This window comes from Girardinichthys multiradiatus, chromosome 11 (genome assembly GCF_021462225.1).
Source record: "Girardinichthys multiradiatus isolate DD_20200921_A chromosome 11, DD_fGirMul_XY1, whole genome shotgun sequence".
In the NCBI taxonomy this organism is placed as follows: Eukaryota; Metazoa; Chordata; class Actinopteri; order Cyprinodontiformes; family Goodeidae; genus Girardinichthys; species Girardinichthys multiradiatus.
In genome coordinates, this window is record NC_061804.1 from 26780179 (window position 1) to 26799537 (window position 19359).

At 41.4% G+C, this 19359-nt stretch overlaps 1 protein-coding gene across 1 annotated transcript in view; it reads left to right on the forward strand.

Annotated features, from left to right (window-relative positions):
- The first annotated feature begins 1019 nt into the window (after positions 1 to 1019).
- LOC124876615 (E3 ubiquitin-protein ligase RNF43) overlaps positions 1020 to 19359 on the forward strand; it is a 125830-nt gene continuing 107490 nt past the window's right edge. The window contains exon 1 of the mRNA XM_047379537.1: positions 1020 to 1243. Within this exon, the coding sequence (XP_047235493.1) occupies positions 1025 to 1243 (219 nt within the window). The 5' untranslated portion in view covers positions 1020 to 1024. The remainder of the gene's footprint in view (positions 1244 to 19359) is intronic.

Below are 19359 nucleotides of genomic sequence, written 5' to 3' on the forward strand. Positions count from 1 at the left end.
TGGCTTGTAATTTTGATGAACGACTCGTTTGCCCCTCGGTGCTCCCAGGAGGGTCGGCTGTAATTTCTCAATGTGCTGCGGAGGCTCAGAAGTCGGGGGAACGCCTGCCTCTTTGGGCTCTTAACACAACGACTTCGTGTAATTAAGAAGCGACTGTAGGACGTCTGTTAATGGCAGGTTTGCAGAAGCCTCTTCGGTTTCGGAGCCAGATTAGTTACAAAGTTATAAACCCAACAAGAAAACTGTCCGTTTGTTCTGGTTAATAATTTGATGGGACGGAGTATACAACCGAACAGTGTCTTCGAGGATTATTTCTTCGCAGTTCCTCGTCTGTAAAGCATATTGCACAACTTTTCAGCTTCGCGTTTTATCCGCCAGCATGACTCCGAACTCTCCGGCGGCAACCTGTGTCCCAGGCTTTGAACTTCAAGCCGCGACTCTCGGGCGTTTTTGGTGGATTTATCCAGAAAATGTGGCGCCCACGGGACGGGCTCGCTTCTTCTGACACTTTCTCCCAGCTCGTTGTTTGCTCACGCAATGCGACTGAAAGACACGGCGGTTTTGCGTCTCACTGTAATATAAAGCATAAGTCGGATACAGTATGACCGGGATCTGATCCAGTGGAGAGGGATAGCTACACCAGTTCATCTGTAAGGAAAGCGACCTGCGAATGAGGAGATCCGAGTTGTTGGTGTGATGCAAAGCAGCGTTTTGGAAATCAGTGCTCGCCTCAGGTTTCTTCATGCTGTAATAAACACTGGATGCAGGTTCCTTTGGGCCTGCTTATCACGGCTCTAGATCCTCTACCATAACGTGCAGTGTCAGAATTGTTAACCCAGATGCTGAATGGAAGCTTTAGGAGTTCTGGTGGAAGCCCTTCATCATTAACTGTTTGGATTATAGCTCATCTTTTCAGCAGGTAATTACTGAGGCAGAAAAAGAAGAAGAGGGACCAGTTCCTATAGGTTAGGTTGATATTTCTGACGAAGTCCAGCATGTGCGGCCGGGCACCGCCACCGAGGCCATGAGCGTCCCTCCGCGGCCCCTGGCCGGGCTCTGGCCGTGGCTGCTCATGGCGGCCCTGCAGGTGGTGCTGGGCCAGCCGAGCCTGGAGTCCGAGCGGTCGGGACTCCGAGCGGTCATCAAGGTGACTCTGGTGAAGGAGCCCACGGTGGAGCCCATCATTCTGAAAGGGCAGTTCGTAGGAGGAAGTGCAGGCAAAGCACAAGGGAAACTGATGCAGGTAACGGGTGAAACACTGTCCACACAGTCATTTCTTACCTTCCATCAAATCCAACGTTTGGACCTGATGTCTTGATGTTTGATCTTTCTTTACAGGTTAGAAAACGCTAGGCTCAGAACAAAAAAAAAAAAAATGATGGTTCGTTTTCTCCTTAGGTTTTACTTGCAAAACCATGAAGAGCAACCGCCAGTGTCTTAATTATATACACCAAGAAAGTTCGAAGTTTTTGAAAACATGGATGAAAATAAATTATGTCTGAAAAATTCAAACCTCAGATATTAGAGGAAGTGCATGTAAAACACATTTAATAAATATGAATATTCTGATTCCACTGTAACACCTTTCACTGCACTACCTCATTGTAAAGGGATTTTTCCCGGACTCCACCAGTTTCTAACAGTTTACACATCAACTGTCTGATAAGGATTTTCACACCTCTACTGGGTTTTATAGCTGCAGCACTGGTCAGAAGTTTACACACAGTCATGATCGGCATGAACGTCATTAACTTTGGGCTTTTAAAAATGCATTTGAACCCTTCTTTTTCCAGGGTGGGATGATAATATAACAAATAAGTTCAATTGCTTTTAAAAACAGATTTGCAAAAGTTTAGGTTTTATCTACACAGGTTCAAATTTATTTAACTGGCTCTAATATAACCATACAGCCCACCAGTATTAAGATAAGTCTACCTCAGAAAGTTAGCATGATTAGGGATTGATATTTCAACACTCTTATTAACAGAAGTCATAGCACTCATTTAAATTTGTTTGCCTCCTGGCACAGTCCATACATGTTTAATATGGCTGAGGTGTGGGCTATTTCAGAAGCTTGCAGTTAATCTGCGTTATCCATTCCAAAATTAGTTTTGAGGTGTGTTTGGGATCACTGCACTGCACTGCCAAAGTTTTAACCATTTGACGCAAAGGATCACCACAGTTATTTTTTTAGGGTGTTCAAGAACAATCCAGGAACTACTAGGGCTCAAGCTGATAATGAACTAGAAGATGCTGAAACGCAAGTACTACTGTTCACAGCTAAGTAAGTTTAACATCAGTAGGGACTGAGAAGATGCTGACCAAAAAGGAAGCACCTGCTTCTAGCAGAACTTCAATTCGCAGCTGCCTACATGGACAAGCCAAATGCTTTCTGGAGAAAATAGTAGTTTGTGAGAGGAGAAAAAGATTGAGATATCAGGTTACAGTTACTTGATGATGGTTTTACCTACTAACAAGCATGGTCGTGGTAGCATCATGCTGAGGGTCTCTTTCGCTGCCAGTGCTACCGGTGCATTTTGCAAAGTGCATGGAACGACGAGGAAGGAGGAAAACCTTCAGTTCTTGAACTTTACCTTAGTTTAGTTTCATAAACCAAACCTTAGAAATTTTATATATATCTATCTATATATATATATAGATAGATATATTTATGTACACAGTATATATATATGAGTCTGTAAACCTGACCCCAGTTGGATCAGAGAACATCCACAAACTCAAACCTGTGCACCAAGTTTGCTTTTAAAAGTCATTAAAGTTGTTAAACGAGTCAAATCAAGAAAGAAGAACCCAAATACTTAATTAATAGGCCAAGATTAATTCATGCTATTAATAAGAGATTCAAGTGTATATAAACGTCTGTCCGGAACTGCATGTCATTGGGTTGCAGAGGTGCGTGACATACTGTTTCTCTGAGCTGCTTAATAATATCCCAACTTCCTACTTATCATGGCTTGACAGATGATCTAAATTCCATTATTAGGGCTAAGTACAAACATTTTATTACACTAAGTTTGTTTTGATAATCTGAAAAACACGCTTACTGCGGTTGCCAACTCTTGTAGGTGTATCTTTTCCAACATCACCGCTTTGTTTTGCATCAGCTATTTTTGGAATCTGATGTTCATCCAATGCACTTAATATCAAGGTGTGGCACAAGGCTTTTAAAGAACAGAAAATCATGTTGAGACCAATGGAAGCCTTGTTATTTTTTCTGTTTCGATAAGAAATATGGTGTTAGCCTTGCAAATATAAAGTATGTGGCCTATTCAGCTTGCATATTTAGGATTCAAGAGTGGATTAAGGTTCCCGGGCTATAAAGTTTGCCTGTGTGAATGTATTTACCGTCTCCAAAGGAACAGGACGACAGATATGAGGTACTGTAAGATCTTGTCTCTCCTCACTCACCAGGTGGGGGGCTATTTGTGAACCGTAAGTCAGATGCTTCAGTTTGCGGTAATTGATAAGGCTTTACACGGCTTCGTCAGGGAGAAAGCCCTGCATTAGGCACAGTGAAAAGCCACTGCCGTTTTCCTTCTTCGGGGTAAAGCTCATCCTATTCTGGTGTGCTTGTGCAAGATGTTGAAAACATGTTACGGATGCATATCACAGCGCTGCTCAGATCAAAGGCACTTCCAGCTCTCTGGGATTTCCAACTTTCTTTCGTTTTTTTTTTTTTCCACCCCACAAAACCTTGCAGAGTTTTGGAGATTGGGCTTTTTATTAAGAATAAATACAGGTCATGTGGTTCATATTTCCATACAGCGGTAAACGAAATTGCCTGCTTCAAGATAATCATTCTGACCTCTGCCACAGTCAGAATTGTAGCTGCCTTAATCCTCTATTTTTCTTCCTACCTAAACATTCATAGTTGTTATTCTCTGTTTACTGGTTTCAGTTAGTCAGATCATTGATTGTGGTTCTGTCTAGAACTGGAAAGGTAAACTTTATGCAGACCATCTCTTTTTAGGTTGTTCTCACAGTCCACAGAAATGATTTTATACTGCTGAATGCTCTTTGTTAGCACACAGACCTGTTCTAACAGGTCTTTTATATGCCACTGCCGGCAGCTTTATGCAGCCGCTTTATGTTCTTGTTATCCAGTGGATGAAGAGGATGAAGGTTTGATGTAAAAATTCTCTGCATGCTTCTATTTTCACTTGTAATCGACCTTCTGCATTTAACACAGTTAAATCATTGTGCAATTCATTTCAATTCATAAAAAAAACAACTATTAATCCCAAAGGGAAATTAAATGTTGTTGCAGCTCATATTATTCAGGTTTCTTCAAAGAGCCGTTGTAGATGCTGAAGGCTGTGGGCAGGAAGGATCTCCTGTAGCGGTCTGTCTTACAGCAGATCTTAGGAAGCTTCTGAATGAAGACACTCTGTTGTTGTAGGACAGTATCATGAAGAGGATGCTCAGGGTTCTCCATAATGTTCTTCATTTTATGAAGAATCCGTCTTTCCACAATGATCTCCAGAGGTTCCAGAGGAGTCCTCAGAACAGAACCAGCCTTCTTTATCAGCTTGTTGAGCTTTTTTAAGTCCCTGGTTCTGATGCTGCTTCCCCAGCAGATGATGGTAGAAGAGATCACACTTTCCACAACAGACTTATAGAAGATATGCAGCATCTTGGTGCAAACACTGAAGGACCTAAGCTTCCTCAGGAAGTACAGTCTGCTCTGTTCCTTCTTGTAGGCAGCTTCACAGATGCATCTCCACTCTAGTCTGTTGTCCAGGTTTTTTGCATGTGTTACATATCTGATTAAGGATAAATTGTGTGCTCAATGAACCATAGACATGTCATAGAAAAAAGTTTTTTTCAAACAAGTTGGTACATCAGTTTACCCTGACCTTAGAAACAGCTGATTATAGTTAACTGTAGGGTTTCTTCCCTCAGTGACAGCATCCACTCGAAGAGTGTTATTCTTACGACACCTTGATTGCACTAAGGTGTGGTAAGAATAAGCAAAAAACCTGCAGATTCTGGTCACCAGCTGATTTTTTTGGTGCATATCAATTTTTTAATAGGTTTGAAACCCACTAAAGTCTTTCCACCAACATTAGGTTGTCTTTTGTAGTACTTAGTTTCCTGCAGTGTTATTTCCTTTAAAATGATTAATTATGTTTGCTAACATGAGGGGGACAAACATGTACCACTGGTGATAGAGGAAGTTCACAGCTTTCTTCTGTGTATCCAAGTCATGAGACATCACTTTGGTACGTAACTCCCTCTGATCTTTTAAACTGTGATCTCCCTGGATATATGCCCGGTCCGCTGAATGGACACTTTCATTGGAACACTGGCTGGGTTCTGGCCAGCACTATTTGGATAAACACTAGTGCAGAGGAATTTCTGATGGTCTCTCTCTGCCTCCTTTCCAAAATGGAGCTAAATGATGAGAGGAGATGTCCCAAAACGTCTGAGATAATACTTGGAGCTTTTCTTCAGGTTTCTGTGGGGAGAAAGAGATAGAGTTTATCCTCCTAACAGGCCAAAACCCAATTATAGAACATCATTAAAGCTCCACCTATTTCCACTTAAAACCATCTTGACTTTCCATTTTCCCCTTTCCACTGTTGCATTTTTGAGTCTTTGTTCTTTATGCTGTGTTGACCTGTGAGAGCTCCCTTAGATTCATCAGCTATAATTAAGGCATGCCACCACTTAACTCTGCACCACTTCAGATTCCTCAGCCCCCCTTCCCAGTTTTCTAAAAGGTACTGAATGCCTCCTCCTTACCTCCTTTTTCCACTCTCTCAGAGTCCCCCTGCCTGTCCGAGCCCGCTATCTCCTCGGCGCCCTCTCCCCTGGCCCTTGGCGCAGTCGTTTGGGAACGAGGGATGGGAGGGTGGAGTGGGCGCTGAGGGACAACATCAAAGTACGGCCAGTTCCGAACGTGAGCTGGGATGATTAAAAGCTAAGACTGTTTACACTGGGCTTCCCACTCGGGCCTTCTCTTCCCCCTCCTTTTGGATTTCCTGTCCATACTTCCTACCTCCCTGGATGAGATAACAGTCCGTCCAGTGGCTCCTTGCCACCTAACATTGCAGGGATTGCCATGATGCATAGTTCTACTTATATGTGCCAATACACACAAGTCAAAATGTATGCTGCTTAAAGTTTACAAGGTACTGACACCCTTGTACAGGACCTTGTATTCACACCCCTTAACATTTTCATATTTCCTCACACTACAACCAAAAAACTCAATGTATTTTATTTGGGTTTAATGTGATGGTCCAACACAAGGTAGTTTGTTACTGTGAACTTGAAAGAAAATGGTGGATTGTTCTATATTTTCTTGATTCGTTTGATCAAATAGAGTCAGCAAGGTTGGTTTAAGGTTTAATCTTTTTGTTAACGTTTAAATGTGTTGGAATGTGTTCTTTGATTTAGCTTCTTTTAATATTAGTCATAAATAGTAAGTGCTTTACTGGTGAAAAGAAGAATAATGCAATGTTGCAGGGGCTAGTCATTTTCAGTTTTGTTATTTCATACCTTTGCATGTCAGTATCAACCTGTGCTAAATACAGGACAATCCTGGAAGAAATCTTTCTTGGAGGCTGCAAGACTTGAGACTGGGGCAGACGTTTACCTTCCAACAAGACAACAACCTGAAACCTACAGCTGGAGCTTCAATAGAAGAGTTTAGATCAAAGCATATTCCAGTGTTTGAATGGCCCAGTCAATAGTCCAGACCTGAACCCAAATGAGAATCTGAGACAAAACTTGAAAACCTTTTTTCCCAGACACTGAATCCAAACTAGCTTACCTTGAGCTACTTTGTAAAACAATAGTGTCTAAATATGCAAAGCTAGTAGAGACATACTAAAAATACACCTTTAAATCTTTTTGTTATAAAAAAAATTTAAACCATGTATAATTTTCCTTCCACTTCATTATGCACTACTTTGTCTTTGCCAGCTATGGTCAATTTTGCAAATATCCCTAATGTAATTCATTGAAGTTAGTCTTGAGACAAATTGTGTAAAGCTTTAAGTGGTATGAATGCTCATGCAAGGCAAAGTAAGTGCTTATATTATTTGTATTTCATGTCAAGCATCAGTCAGCATAGTTTATGTTTTGTATATTTTAAAATTCATGTCAATGAACTGCTCTGCAGCAGCCTCTTATTTCCTTTCACTGTCCACTTGGTAACACACCAGTAAAGATCCTCAAGTGAACCTGAAGTGACATTGAAAGGTTCCAGTCTGAGTTTTACGCCTTTAAAGTTCTCCTGGGTTTACTGATATGGGAACCATATGAGACTTGAAAATAAATTTGCCTCTTGGCGACTCTGGCACTCACATAAAGGAACAAGCAAAATCATCCTAAGCTCACAATTTCCTCCCTGCTTTTGCCACAGCGACTTTTTTTGTTTGATTACCTGCTCTTTGTATAGAAAGGGAAGCCATTCAGGGACAACTTTATCATCACTGTAACATATGAGACATGCTCTTCATGCACAGTTCATTTATTCTAACCATCTTAACAGATCTACTGTTAAGAAGTGATTATTTTTCCCCTCTGGTCAGTTCAGCTTTGCCATCACCTCTTTCCTCCAGTGAGACCTCAGTTCTATCTTGCGTCTGGCTTCTTGCCACGAGCAGACGTCTACGTGTGTCCAGGCAATCAGACAGGCTGCGCACTAATGGTTTCTCCTTAGCAGGGATCTGACAAAACGGAGCCCTGCAACACAGGAAGTTGGGGCTACCGCTGTCCTTTCCACCCTTTTCTACGAGAGACGGCTGAAGAGATGCGTCCAAGGACGCTGAGAAGAAGGAGGAGGGGCATGGCAGATGTCTCAATCCTGCAGGCCCCCTTCTTTTTTAGTCATTAGGCTGTGTCTGGAATTTGTGAATGTTATACAACACATTATTGTCTCCCTTTCATAGCACTCTATGTGCAAATAACCAAGAAAGCTGTCTGCTTCTTTACTCTGTCACTGTCCCTCATCTAGCCACTCCCTCACACATCTGCAAAACAAAGTCGCACACTAAATTTGATATCTTTTTATAGCGCAGAGCATGCAGACAAGCACATGGTATGTGACTGCTGTATGGTGAAGCCATTACTACCATGCTTATCACTGAACTGGCCCACGGGCTGGAAAAAAAAACATAACAGTCTCTCTCATCTCTTTCTTCCCCCGAACACGTACACCGTGTGTCCCTTTGGGGAGCTGCTGGCACACAGAGGGAGTCGCGAACGCAAGCAGCTCTTTTATGTTTCGCTTTTATCTTGCCGCGCATCCGTTACGGTGGAGAGAGGTGACTCACCACCATCTTTAAAAGCACATAGGCACACATTCACGCATGCATATTCTCATTCTTCTTGAAGGGTAGCATACCGTAGATAGTGGGCCAGGCAGGGAAAATGTTCTTTCAGGGTCAACAGCTTTCAGTACGGTAAGACATTCTGGTTTAAAAAGCGGCAAGCACCAGGGCGTTTTTACCTTCTCTGTGACAGCGACCAGTTTGTCTCAGCAGTTCAAGTCGAGTGAAGCACCTGTGTCTTTCCAGCTGAAACCGATCCACTCAGAGTAGAGAGGAGAGCCTGCTGATCCATTGTGGGTGTGGAGGCCAAGGTGTCCTCTCTCGGGAAGGATCAAGGTCACATTTATAGAGATTTACAGAGAACCATGTTGCACAGATGACAGTTGTACCACCCTGCATGAGAATTCATGAGCTGCCGATGAGAAGGTTGGCTTTATCTGTGTCTCCGCATAGTAAAAGGTCAAATGATAAGTGGAACGAGCTGGTCTGTTACATACCTCCATTAGAGTTTTAGTACTAATACTATTTATAAATTCAGCAATAGTTCTTGCATCTATACACCCATGCTCATAATACAAAACATGTTCATATTGTCCTGCAGAAATATTCATGCCCCTTGAACCTTTTCAAATTTTGCTACATGACTACCTCAAAGTTCAATGTCTTTTAATGACACAAAATATGATACAATTTTCACATAGAAGGAAATTATATTTGATTTCCAACATGTTTTGCAAATAAATACTGGAAAGGATTGGCATACTTCGATACTCCTAAATAAGAGACAGAGCAAACGTGGAAGAATATGCTCTGGTCAGATGAGGTCAAAATTGATTTGTGTGTAGTGCTTGCACACATTTTTTGTATTTAGTGGAAAACTAACACTATATATAATCACATACCTTCCTTACTGCAAAACATGGCAAAATTGTGCTACTATTCTGCAGAAGGAACAAGGAAGCTGGTTAGAGTTGATCAGAAGATGGATGGAGCTAAATACAGGGACATCCTGGAAGAAAAGCTTGCTAAAGACTTGTAACTGGGCAGTTTTACCCTCAAGCAAGACAACAACCCTAAACATACAGCTAGAGATACAATAGAATGGTTTACATAAAAGCATGTTCATGTGTTAAAATGGCCCAGTCAAAGTCTAGACCTAAATCCAACCAAGAAACCTTGGAAAGTCTTGAAAATTGCTGTTCACTGACACTATCCAATCTAAGAATGGCAAGTTTTGTCTGCACATGATTACCTGGAGCCACATTGAAAAATGTTACAAGTCCAGTTATCAATGAGCCAAATCAAAACAGAGTAAAAATGCAGATGTTGGCCTAGCGGTTCAGCACACTGCTCAGCATGAAAACATCTTCAGCAGGAGCAGGACAGGAGTTTATTGAAGACTCTACATGTTTGTGGGGAGTCAGATAGATCTCTAGAAACAGTGATAAAGCAATGCATGTTTGGTGATGCATTGTCAGAACATTGCAGTAGTTTTCTGAACATTACAGCTGTCCTGCAGAAGCTCCAGTTGGGACAAAATATCAGCAAGAACAATACTGCATTCAGAACGTTATCGGTTACTGAATGATATTGTGATTGTCAAGTGGGTCATAATCACAATAATATAGTAGACATAGTAATATAGTGGTAAATATAGTATGTTGTTTTACTGCAGTGTAAAGCTCCTCAGCTTTTTTGCATATACATGGCATTGATTTTACTACCTTTATTCGCGTCAGACTGGGACTCGGTATTCAACTAACGACTATTTTTAGATGCCTCGGAAATGTATGGGAAGAAACTTTGATCAGGACATCCCTAGTTAATATTTTGGTCTTTTCAGTCATGAGGTCTGCCAGTAACAACTTTTAGCGTGCCTGCAGTGGCAGAAGCAGACCCTTCTGCAACATCAAAGGCTCAGAAGCCTCTCTGCAGTTTTTCATTTCACTGCCTGTGTTGTTCCTCTTCATCCTAGCAGAGCAGCTTCAAATTCCCCCTGCTCACCTCCGCTCCTCTCCTTAACCAGCCCTCTCTTGTTTCTTGACAGCTCTTAAAGATGGTTGTAATTCATTGCATGTGCTTCAGTTTCAAGGACAGAAATGGCTGCGTGCTCTCAAAAGGCAGGAAGCTCTTCGTTTGCTGAGAACTTAGAGGAAAAGAGTCATCACCATGCCACAGATAAATGCTATCTGACAAACACCCTCCCTCTCCCAGGCTCCCTGTGGCTCCTTTAGTCACTTGCTCAGACATTTTTTTTTTAAATATCTTTGTGCTCGTCGCTTTAGTAAATACAGCCTGTAGTACTTCCCAAAGCGAAGTAATCTCATTCAGAGTTGTTTGGGTTCCATGTGACAAAACTATTTGTGCAACATGTTTATGAAGGACAGATTTACAGCTGCAGAGCAACATCGTTAAAAAGGCAGCGTCTCCAGGAAGCAAAGAGCAGGAGCACGTTTTTTACTTTTCTGCTTGAACGCTTGGCTCAATGATCCGAACGGTGAAGAGCTTTCACCTGTGTGACGGTCCCTTTTGTTTTTGCTATTTATGTGTATGCAGGCATGAATGAGTCCCTCCAATTGTGTCCAAATGGTGTTTGTGTGTACGCGTGCATGTGTTTGAGTGCATAAGAGGTGGAGCTCCCATACTGAGATCATTTACCAAACTCTATTAAACAAGATCAAAGTGACTTAGATCTTTCAGTGCTGCATGACTACAAAAGCCATATTGTAACCCCAGATTAAGGGAGATAACACTGCTGACAAAAAATGCTTTATGTCTCTGAGAGTCACATGGTCACTTCCAAACAGCAAACAGCATGTCCTGGTTCTGACCTTTTCCCTCCCTTTATTTTAAGAAATTCTTCAGTGTTGGTTTTAGTAATAATCTTCATGCCACCCTGTTCATTGAGAGCCTATTTTGTTGTATGAGCAAAGCAGAGTGCAGATGTAAGACTAAATCATGACAAAAACAGTCTGATTCACTCTCTGCTCTAAGTGGCTCAAGCAAACAGATTGGTTTGATATACAGAAGTTAGCTGATGTGATTTTTCCTTTCCTCAGTTTAATAATCACAATGATTTTCACAGACAGGCCACAGACCACCCGTCAGCCCTGCGTTGGTCAGTGCACGAGCGGTGTCAGGTGAAAGTTTAAGCAGCTGGCATATCTGATCACAGTGCAGCTAAACAAAGACGATATTAGGACCACACAGTGCCAACCTCGGTGATGAATTGTGTTTTGTGTGCCTGCTCAACAACAAAAGACACCTCATGTTTGGCCTGTTGAAGGATTTCATGTAAACATGTGGCCGATGTGGGAAACAATCCGTTACGTTTGTGAGACCAAACAATGTCCATAAAAACATTTAATAAACAGCAGACAAATAAAAGAACAGTGCCAATTTTGCTTGGAAGTTTGAAATTCAGAATTCAAATTAAGACAAATTCACCTGGATGAAGTTTAAATTTCTACCTAAAGGGCTGTGGTTTTTTTCACCAACTCTGATTTCAAATTTCAACATGGCTGCCACAGACAAATGTGGAGATAGGTGGTTCAACAAACCATTATCTGCTTTTCTTGTTATTTATGTCTTGAACATTTTGTACTGCACAACTTCCATTAATGAACCTGTTACTCGTGTATTGGAATGCATTCTGCTAAACTTGCTTGTATGGCAAATAGTTAAAATGGTCACTGAGCATAGCCATTTGCAAATCTAATTAGCCCATAGTCTAGGAACTGTAGCACTGTAAGGTAGGGATTTATCAGGATCTCATTAAAGCATGATATTTCCCTTCACAATGAAGTCTGTCCCATAGAGTGCTCTCTAGTCTCTAGCAGCATGTACATGTACAGTAGCTTCATCTGGTGTTGTCTAAGCTATCATTACTGGCCTCAGAAAAGAAGATCAGTTCTTACACTTGACACACTTGACAGTTTTATCTGTTTGAGACGCTTATTTTCAAGGAAGAAAGAAAGTTCTTGAAATGTCCTGTTGTGTTGACAGTCGCCTCATAAAGTCCGCTCTCTGGTTGACAATACTTGGTTACATAAGCACCAAAGAAGCTTTAACCGCTTCTGAATCATTTGTATTTGTCAGCGTTTTGGGACCTCGTTTAAAAAAGAGACAACCAGGCATAAGAGGTAAAACGCAAGAGGCTAACTGTTAGCAGCTAACCACACTGAAGTTAGCAACTTATTCAAACCTTCTGTTTGGGGGTGAAGTAAATGGGATTTAAATTCAAAATGAAAAACACTTCTACTGGTCAAACCTGATATGGATAAGTCTACACTGAACAGAGGTTCGTAAAGACAGTTTAGGATTATTCTGCTTGTGTGCACACAAAAGGGGCTATTTTTTTATGAATTTCTTTTGGCAGGAAATAATAAAAACCACAATATAAGATTGAGTAAAAATTGAACTGGATTATTCTACAAAGATTACCAACTATTTATGATCTGTGGAACCTGTATGTGAAAACAAAAATGGAGATTCATAGTTTTACCAAAATTACCATTGAAGCCATGGTTCATCTTGCCAACTGGATATATCATTACACCTTTCCTTTGGGGTTAGGTACCATGTCATTCCTGATCTGAGTTCAGACCTCTGATAGAAATTGAATGTAGCATATGTCGGTAAACTGGAATAAATCAAATAAATTTAAGTTAATACCAGGCACTAAATAATCCATTCAAAAATAAATTCAAAACAGGACATAGGAAAAAAATACAAAGGAAATCTAAACAGAAACATTAGAACACATAAAGAAACACAGCTTAAAAAAATACTTCAAAATACAGTTTAGCAAAAAAAAATCACCAATAAGTTCTTTAATTTACAAATTTCTGTCAACTGTTACTGTTTAAAAAGACCTCTGTTTGGTTCAAGAACAGATTCAGTTTTGAACTTCTTAATTCAGCCGAACTGAACGATTGTAAAAAGTAATTACCCTTGAGATGGCTACTGCTAATATTAAATTAGTTTATTTATGTTTCTGTTTGAATGGAAAATAAATTGCCACGGTTAAATTTTAATGGTGAAAAAATACAGTAGTATACAGTAGCATTTCAAAGTTTCAGTGCATAAACAGTAAGAAGTAAAAATATTTGGTGGTTGTAATACTTTAGAATCCATGATGGAAAATAATTGCCATGAAAGAATGCAGGATTTCCTTTTTTATACACAGGGTAATAAGACATTTCCTTACATTTGACAGTTGAGGCTCAGGTTCACATCATGACAGTGACAGGTAAAATACGCTGATAGAGTTTTTCAAAGTAGCAAAAAGACAAAGAAGCAAACGGAGATGGATGAAAGTGAAAAACTAGAATAAACTTTGATGTGGCCAAACTCAGATGCAAATCACTAATGGATATTTCTGTGCAATATTGCTAAACTTTTTCGTTAATTGTTCTGTAGGCTTGTAGTTCTGTATGTCAGCTTAAAAATGTTACCTAAAATGATCCAGCAGCTGAGCTTGTCAAACAAACACCTGTTAAAAGGAATGTAATAGTACATATCCCTTCTAATGATTGCACTTTGACAGAGAGAGAGAGATTGATTGCTGTGGATTCAGTCACATGGCTGCCAGATGATGAAAGATGTCTTACTCAGGAAAAAACAAAAGGTGCCTGCCGTTGAACTCGCCAAAGGCGTAGTGTGTCTGCTAGTGTCAAGCTTTTGTGCTAATTTCTGCAGAGAGAACATTTTCCTCTTGTTCATCAGGGCAATCTACTGAAGGCCTCTAGAAACTAGTGTAATGCTGAGGGTCCACTTTTTTTAGAGGGCCCAGAACTGAATGTTTGTTTTCTTCTAAATGTGTTCATCTTTTCCATGGGACCTATTAATTTCTAAATGCTTGGTTCAAATGTGCTGGATTTACAGTCTACACTCTATATATATATTTATACATATAATTATATATATGTATGTAGATGTATACATGAAACCGAGCACTCTTCCTTGATAATGTCAAGAGCTGCGTGGATACATTTGTATAGCTTTGACCTGCCAATTTGAATTTAAGCCGAAGCTACAGGGGTTGGACAATGAAACTGAAACACCTGGTTTTAGACCACAATAATTTATTAGTATGGTGTAGGGCCTCCTTTTGCGGCCAATACAGCGTCAATTCATCTTGGGAATGACATATACAAGTCCTGCACAGTGGTCAGAGGGATTTTAAGCCATTCTTCTTGCAGGTTAGTGACCAGGTCACTACGTGATACTGGTGGAGGAAAACGTTTCCTGACTCGCTCCTCCAAAACACCCCAACGTGGCTCAATAATATTTAGATCTGGTGACTGTGCAGGCCATGGGAGATGTTCAACTTCACTTTCATGTTCATCAAACCAATCTTTCACCAGTCTTGCTGTGTGTATTGGTGCATTGTCATCCTGATACACGGCACCGCCTTCAGGATACAATGTTTGAACCATTGGATGCACATGGTCCTCAAGAATGGTTCGGTAGTCCTCGGCAGTGACGCGCCCCTCTAGCACAAGTATTGGGCCAAGGGAATGCCATGATATGGCAGCCCAAACCATCACTGATCCACCCCCATGCTTCACTCTGGGCATGCAACAGTCTGGGTGGTACGCTTCTTTGGGGCTTCTCCACACCGTAACTCTCCCTGATGTGGGGAAAACAGTAAAGGTGGACTCATCAGAGAACAATACATGTTTCACATTGTCCACAGCCCAAGATTTGCGCTCCTTGCACCATTGAAACCGACGTTTGGCATTGGCATGAGTGACCAAAGGTTTGGCTATAGCAGCCCGGCCGTGTATATTGACCCTATGGAGCTCCTGACGGACAGTTCTGGTGGAAACAGGAGAGTTGAGATGCACATTTAATTCTGCCGTGATTTGGGCAGCTGTGGTTTTATGTTTTTTGGATACAATCCGGGTTAGCACCCGAGCATCCCTTTCAGACAGCTTCCTCTTGCGTCCACAGTTAATCTTGTTGGATGTGGTTCGCCCCACCTGCCCCCATCACCCTCTGTGACTCCACAATTGACACTGTGGAATCTTTCCGCTTCCTGGGAACCATCATCTCCCAGGATCTCAAGTGGGAGCCAAACATCAGCTCCCTCATCAAGAAAGCCCAGCAGAGGATGTTCTTCCTGCGGCAGCTGAAGAAATTCAACCTGCCAAAGACTATGATGGTGCACTTCTACACAGCCATCATTGAGTCCATCCTCACCTCCTCCATCACCATCTGGTAAGCCGCTGCTACAGCCAAGGATAAGGGCAGGCTGCAGCGTGTCATTCGGTCTGCTGAGAAGGTGATTGGCTGCAGTCTACTGTCGCTCCAGGAACTGTACACCTCCAGGACCCTGAAGCGGGCAGGGAAGATTCTGGCTGATCCCTCCCACCCCGGTCACAGACTCTTTGAGACTCTCCCCTCTGGCAGGAGGCTGCAGTCCATCCGGACCTAAACCTCACGCCACAAGAACAGCTTTTTCCCATCTGCCACCAGCCTTGTTAACAAAGCCCGGAAACCACCCTGACATTCTCCCCCCCCCCCCCCCTTTTTTTTTTTTTTTTGTTGACAGGACACTTGTAACCTGTAACTCTATGCGTTACATTAACGCTCAGCTTGGACTCCTGCTTTACTTGCACTGCCATACTTGCACAATGATCACCTGCACTGTTGTATTGCTCTTGCATCTTATACTGCTCTATACTTACTCTCACTCACTTAAAACTGTGCACATATATTTATATTATATTGTAGATATGTTTATACTGTTTAATTTGTATTGTATTGCACCGACTACGCCAAAACAAATTCCTTGTATGTCCAAAAACGTACTTGGCAATAAAGCTTTTCTGATTCTGATTCTGATTCTGATTGGTGGTATGCTGACATTACCCTGAATACTGTGGCTCTTGATACATCACAAAGACTTGCTGTCTTGGTCACAGATGCGCCAGCAAGACGTGCACCAACAATTTGTCCTCTTTTGAACTCTGGTATGTCACCCATAATGTTGTGTGCATTTCAATATTTTGAGCAAAACTGTGCTCTTACCCTGCTAATTGAACCTTCACACTCTTCTCTTACTGGTGCAATGTGCAATCAATGAAGACTGGCTACCAGGCTGGTCCAATTTAGCCATGAAACCTCCCACACTAAAATGACAGGTGTTTCAGTTTCATTGTCCAACCCCTGTAGTTTCGCTCTAAGAACTATAGTAGCAACATTTAGGAAAAATGGATTGCTGTCATTATTTATATTAGCAACAAAGATGATGTCGCACCATGTCTATCAAAGAGCAGCTTTTTTATTTGAAAAAAAGAAAAGATTACAGACTTTACACTACATTAACCGTCTTTAGTATGTTTAATTAGCAATTAGCAACGTTTCAGTTGTTAACTTTTTTAAAACAACAATCTCTGAGTATTCCCGAGAGAATGTAGATTCCTATCCTTAACTTGGAAGTTTACAAAAAAGCAATAACTGTTTTTGCCATTTACGCATTTGACATAGTAACAGCCCGTTCTGTCCTAGGTGGAATGACTGAGTCTGTGCCAAGCTGTGACCTTGTTGCTTGTCCCAAAAACAACTTAAGCCCAAACTAGACCGTGACATGTTGACTGTTCAGCAGTCCCCAGGAGAGGACTGTGTATCTATGAGGCCTGTTCCAATTGGCAATGACCTCCTGACTGGCTACCCCTAATTAGAGCCAGTCCTTCACAGTGCCCCCCTTTCTTGTCCAAAGTAAGTACCTTGGCACCCATTGGAATGTTGACAGATTGCCATTTAGGGTGCCTCGATTGCAGCCTTCGCGTGTAACCCACTGCAGTGTGGTACAGGCAAAACTAACGACCATCATAAACCAACAGATGCAACATTCAATATATTGTTGCGGATCTCATGTAAAATATGCAGTTGTTATCTTGAGTTTTTTTTAAGGCATGTTGATTTTCCAATCGTGTACTCTGAGATTATTCTCTTCAAATGCCCTTGACCACAGAACAGGACCTGATAGAGTTGCTGGCATAGCTTCCACAAGTTGGTTATATAACCTGTGTATACACATTCGCTCCAACACAAAGCTTCCTGCAGCCATAAAGTGAAAAAACAGATCTTTGCTGTTTCAGTGTCAGCTGCCCTTGGTGCACAGTGGTTGATCAAGTAGGCGGATCAAAAGGCAGCTCATATTTGAGAGAAGTAGGCCATGATGTCTCATCGGGGTCATTTTCCTGATAACCTCCTTTGTTGGAGCTGCTCCAGCGTAACAAAAGCTTTTACCTTGACAGCTTACATGGCACACTTTTAAAGCTGTATGAAGTTATAATGGCTCATTTTCTACTTTCAGATGGCTCCAGCAGTCAGGCCTCGTTCCCTCAAAGGCTGCTATTTTAACCCCCTTGATTGCAGTGCGGGAGTGGAGCGGAGCATGGTGTTGCTCTTTGTTCTGGGTCCTAGGTTAAGGTTAGCACTGCATTTGCGCCACAGCAGCCCTGAAAGCCAGATTTGAAGACCAAAGCAGAGCTGTGTGCGGTTTGGTGTTTGGTCTGCTCGCTCTGAGATTAGCAACAGGTCGGCAGACTATCGGCATAATGACACGTCTACCGCTTTTCGAGCCCTTGGAGCGTCTGGGGCAACTTTGAAAGCAAGACAAACACCTACGCACAAAATCAAGGGGGGCCGTGCTCTGCCCCCTTCATTTTCCACCAGGGAAATCTGACCATGAAAAATCACCAGTAGTAACACAAATGCTGAAGTTGCAAAATCAGTTGGTAAGCCACTAATTGGCTTGGAGACACAGACGACATGAAAGGCAACATTTGGGTCTTTTTTTTTGCTGTGTTAAGTCTGCTCTGTGAAAAAAAAACTTTTTTCAAAGAGCAGTGCATTGGTTCTATACAGTCTATACAACTTACATTTTGCAGCACATACATTTAAAAGTCAATGTAATCACATTTGTCCAAGCAGTGAAAGCGGTTCTGTATTTAATATAAAGAGAAGTTCTGCTTCGCTTCACTATGTCCAACAGCAGCTTGTGTAGAAAACTGCAGTCCAAATCTAAAAGCCAAGAAAGAGACCAACAATGTCAGTCTTAACTGAGAGAGATTAGGTGGGAGGATCTGCCTGTGATGGAGAACATGGGTGACTAGCCAGAGGGTGAGGGTAAGGGGAAGAGGGTAACAGCACGTCACTCTGCTGCAGTTCTCTGACCTACCTCCACACTGCTGACTTCCACTGTTTGTCCACCCGGTTAACTATTACCAAAAGCTGTGTACCTTGGCTGCAGCCCAGTGCTCTTACACATACAGTGGGGCATTATCAAAGAAGATCTGCATTACAAGCCTTGGAGTACATTTAAAAAAGGACCACAGAAACATGGTGTACTCCAAGATCTACCTCAAAACCGCAATATTCACTCAAAACTCCCACCTGTTTTGTTTTCCCGTCTCTTACACACTTATTTCCCTTTCAAACTTCACTCACTCTTCCATCTAACCTTCTCATCTCCCTATATCACCATGCACATGGTGCTGGTGAAACAGTTTTAATTTCACCCATTCAAACCTTCTTTGTATAGGCCCTCTTGTGTTTACATTTAGAACTTTACTGTCTTACATTACACTTATTGATTACCTTATTAACAGTTCTGTTTAAATATAATAAAGGCTTGTAATAGCTACAAAAAATAATACGATTAAAGAGATTGACCCTTTAGTTAGTCAGAAATCAGAATTGTCTAATTTCCTCTTATCGGGCGCTGCCATGTTAAATACTTGCCATGTTAATTCTTTTTTTCCTCTTTATTAAATGAATTTTACTATTAACTCACCATTTTCATCTTTGAAAATGGTTTAATTATAAAATAGAATATTCAGTTAAAATGTAAGGACATTATTGTTTGATGAATAAATAGAGATTGTCTTGTAATTATTTTTATCTGTTGGATCTGAAATGTCTACCTCTGTTAAGAACCTGCAGCCCATTTTTCTCTTTTTGGTAGTTTAGCCCTTTTAATAAAAAATTGGAATTGGTCAAACTCAGAATCGGCAGGTGAGATCTGAAATCAGCATCAACC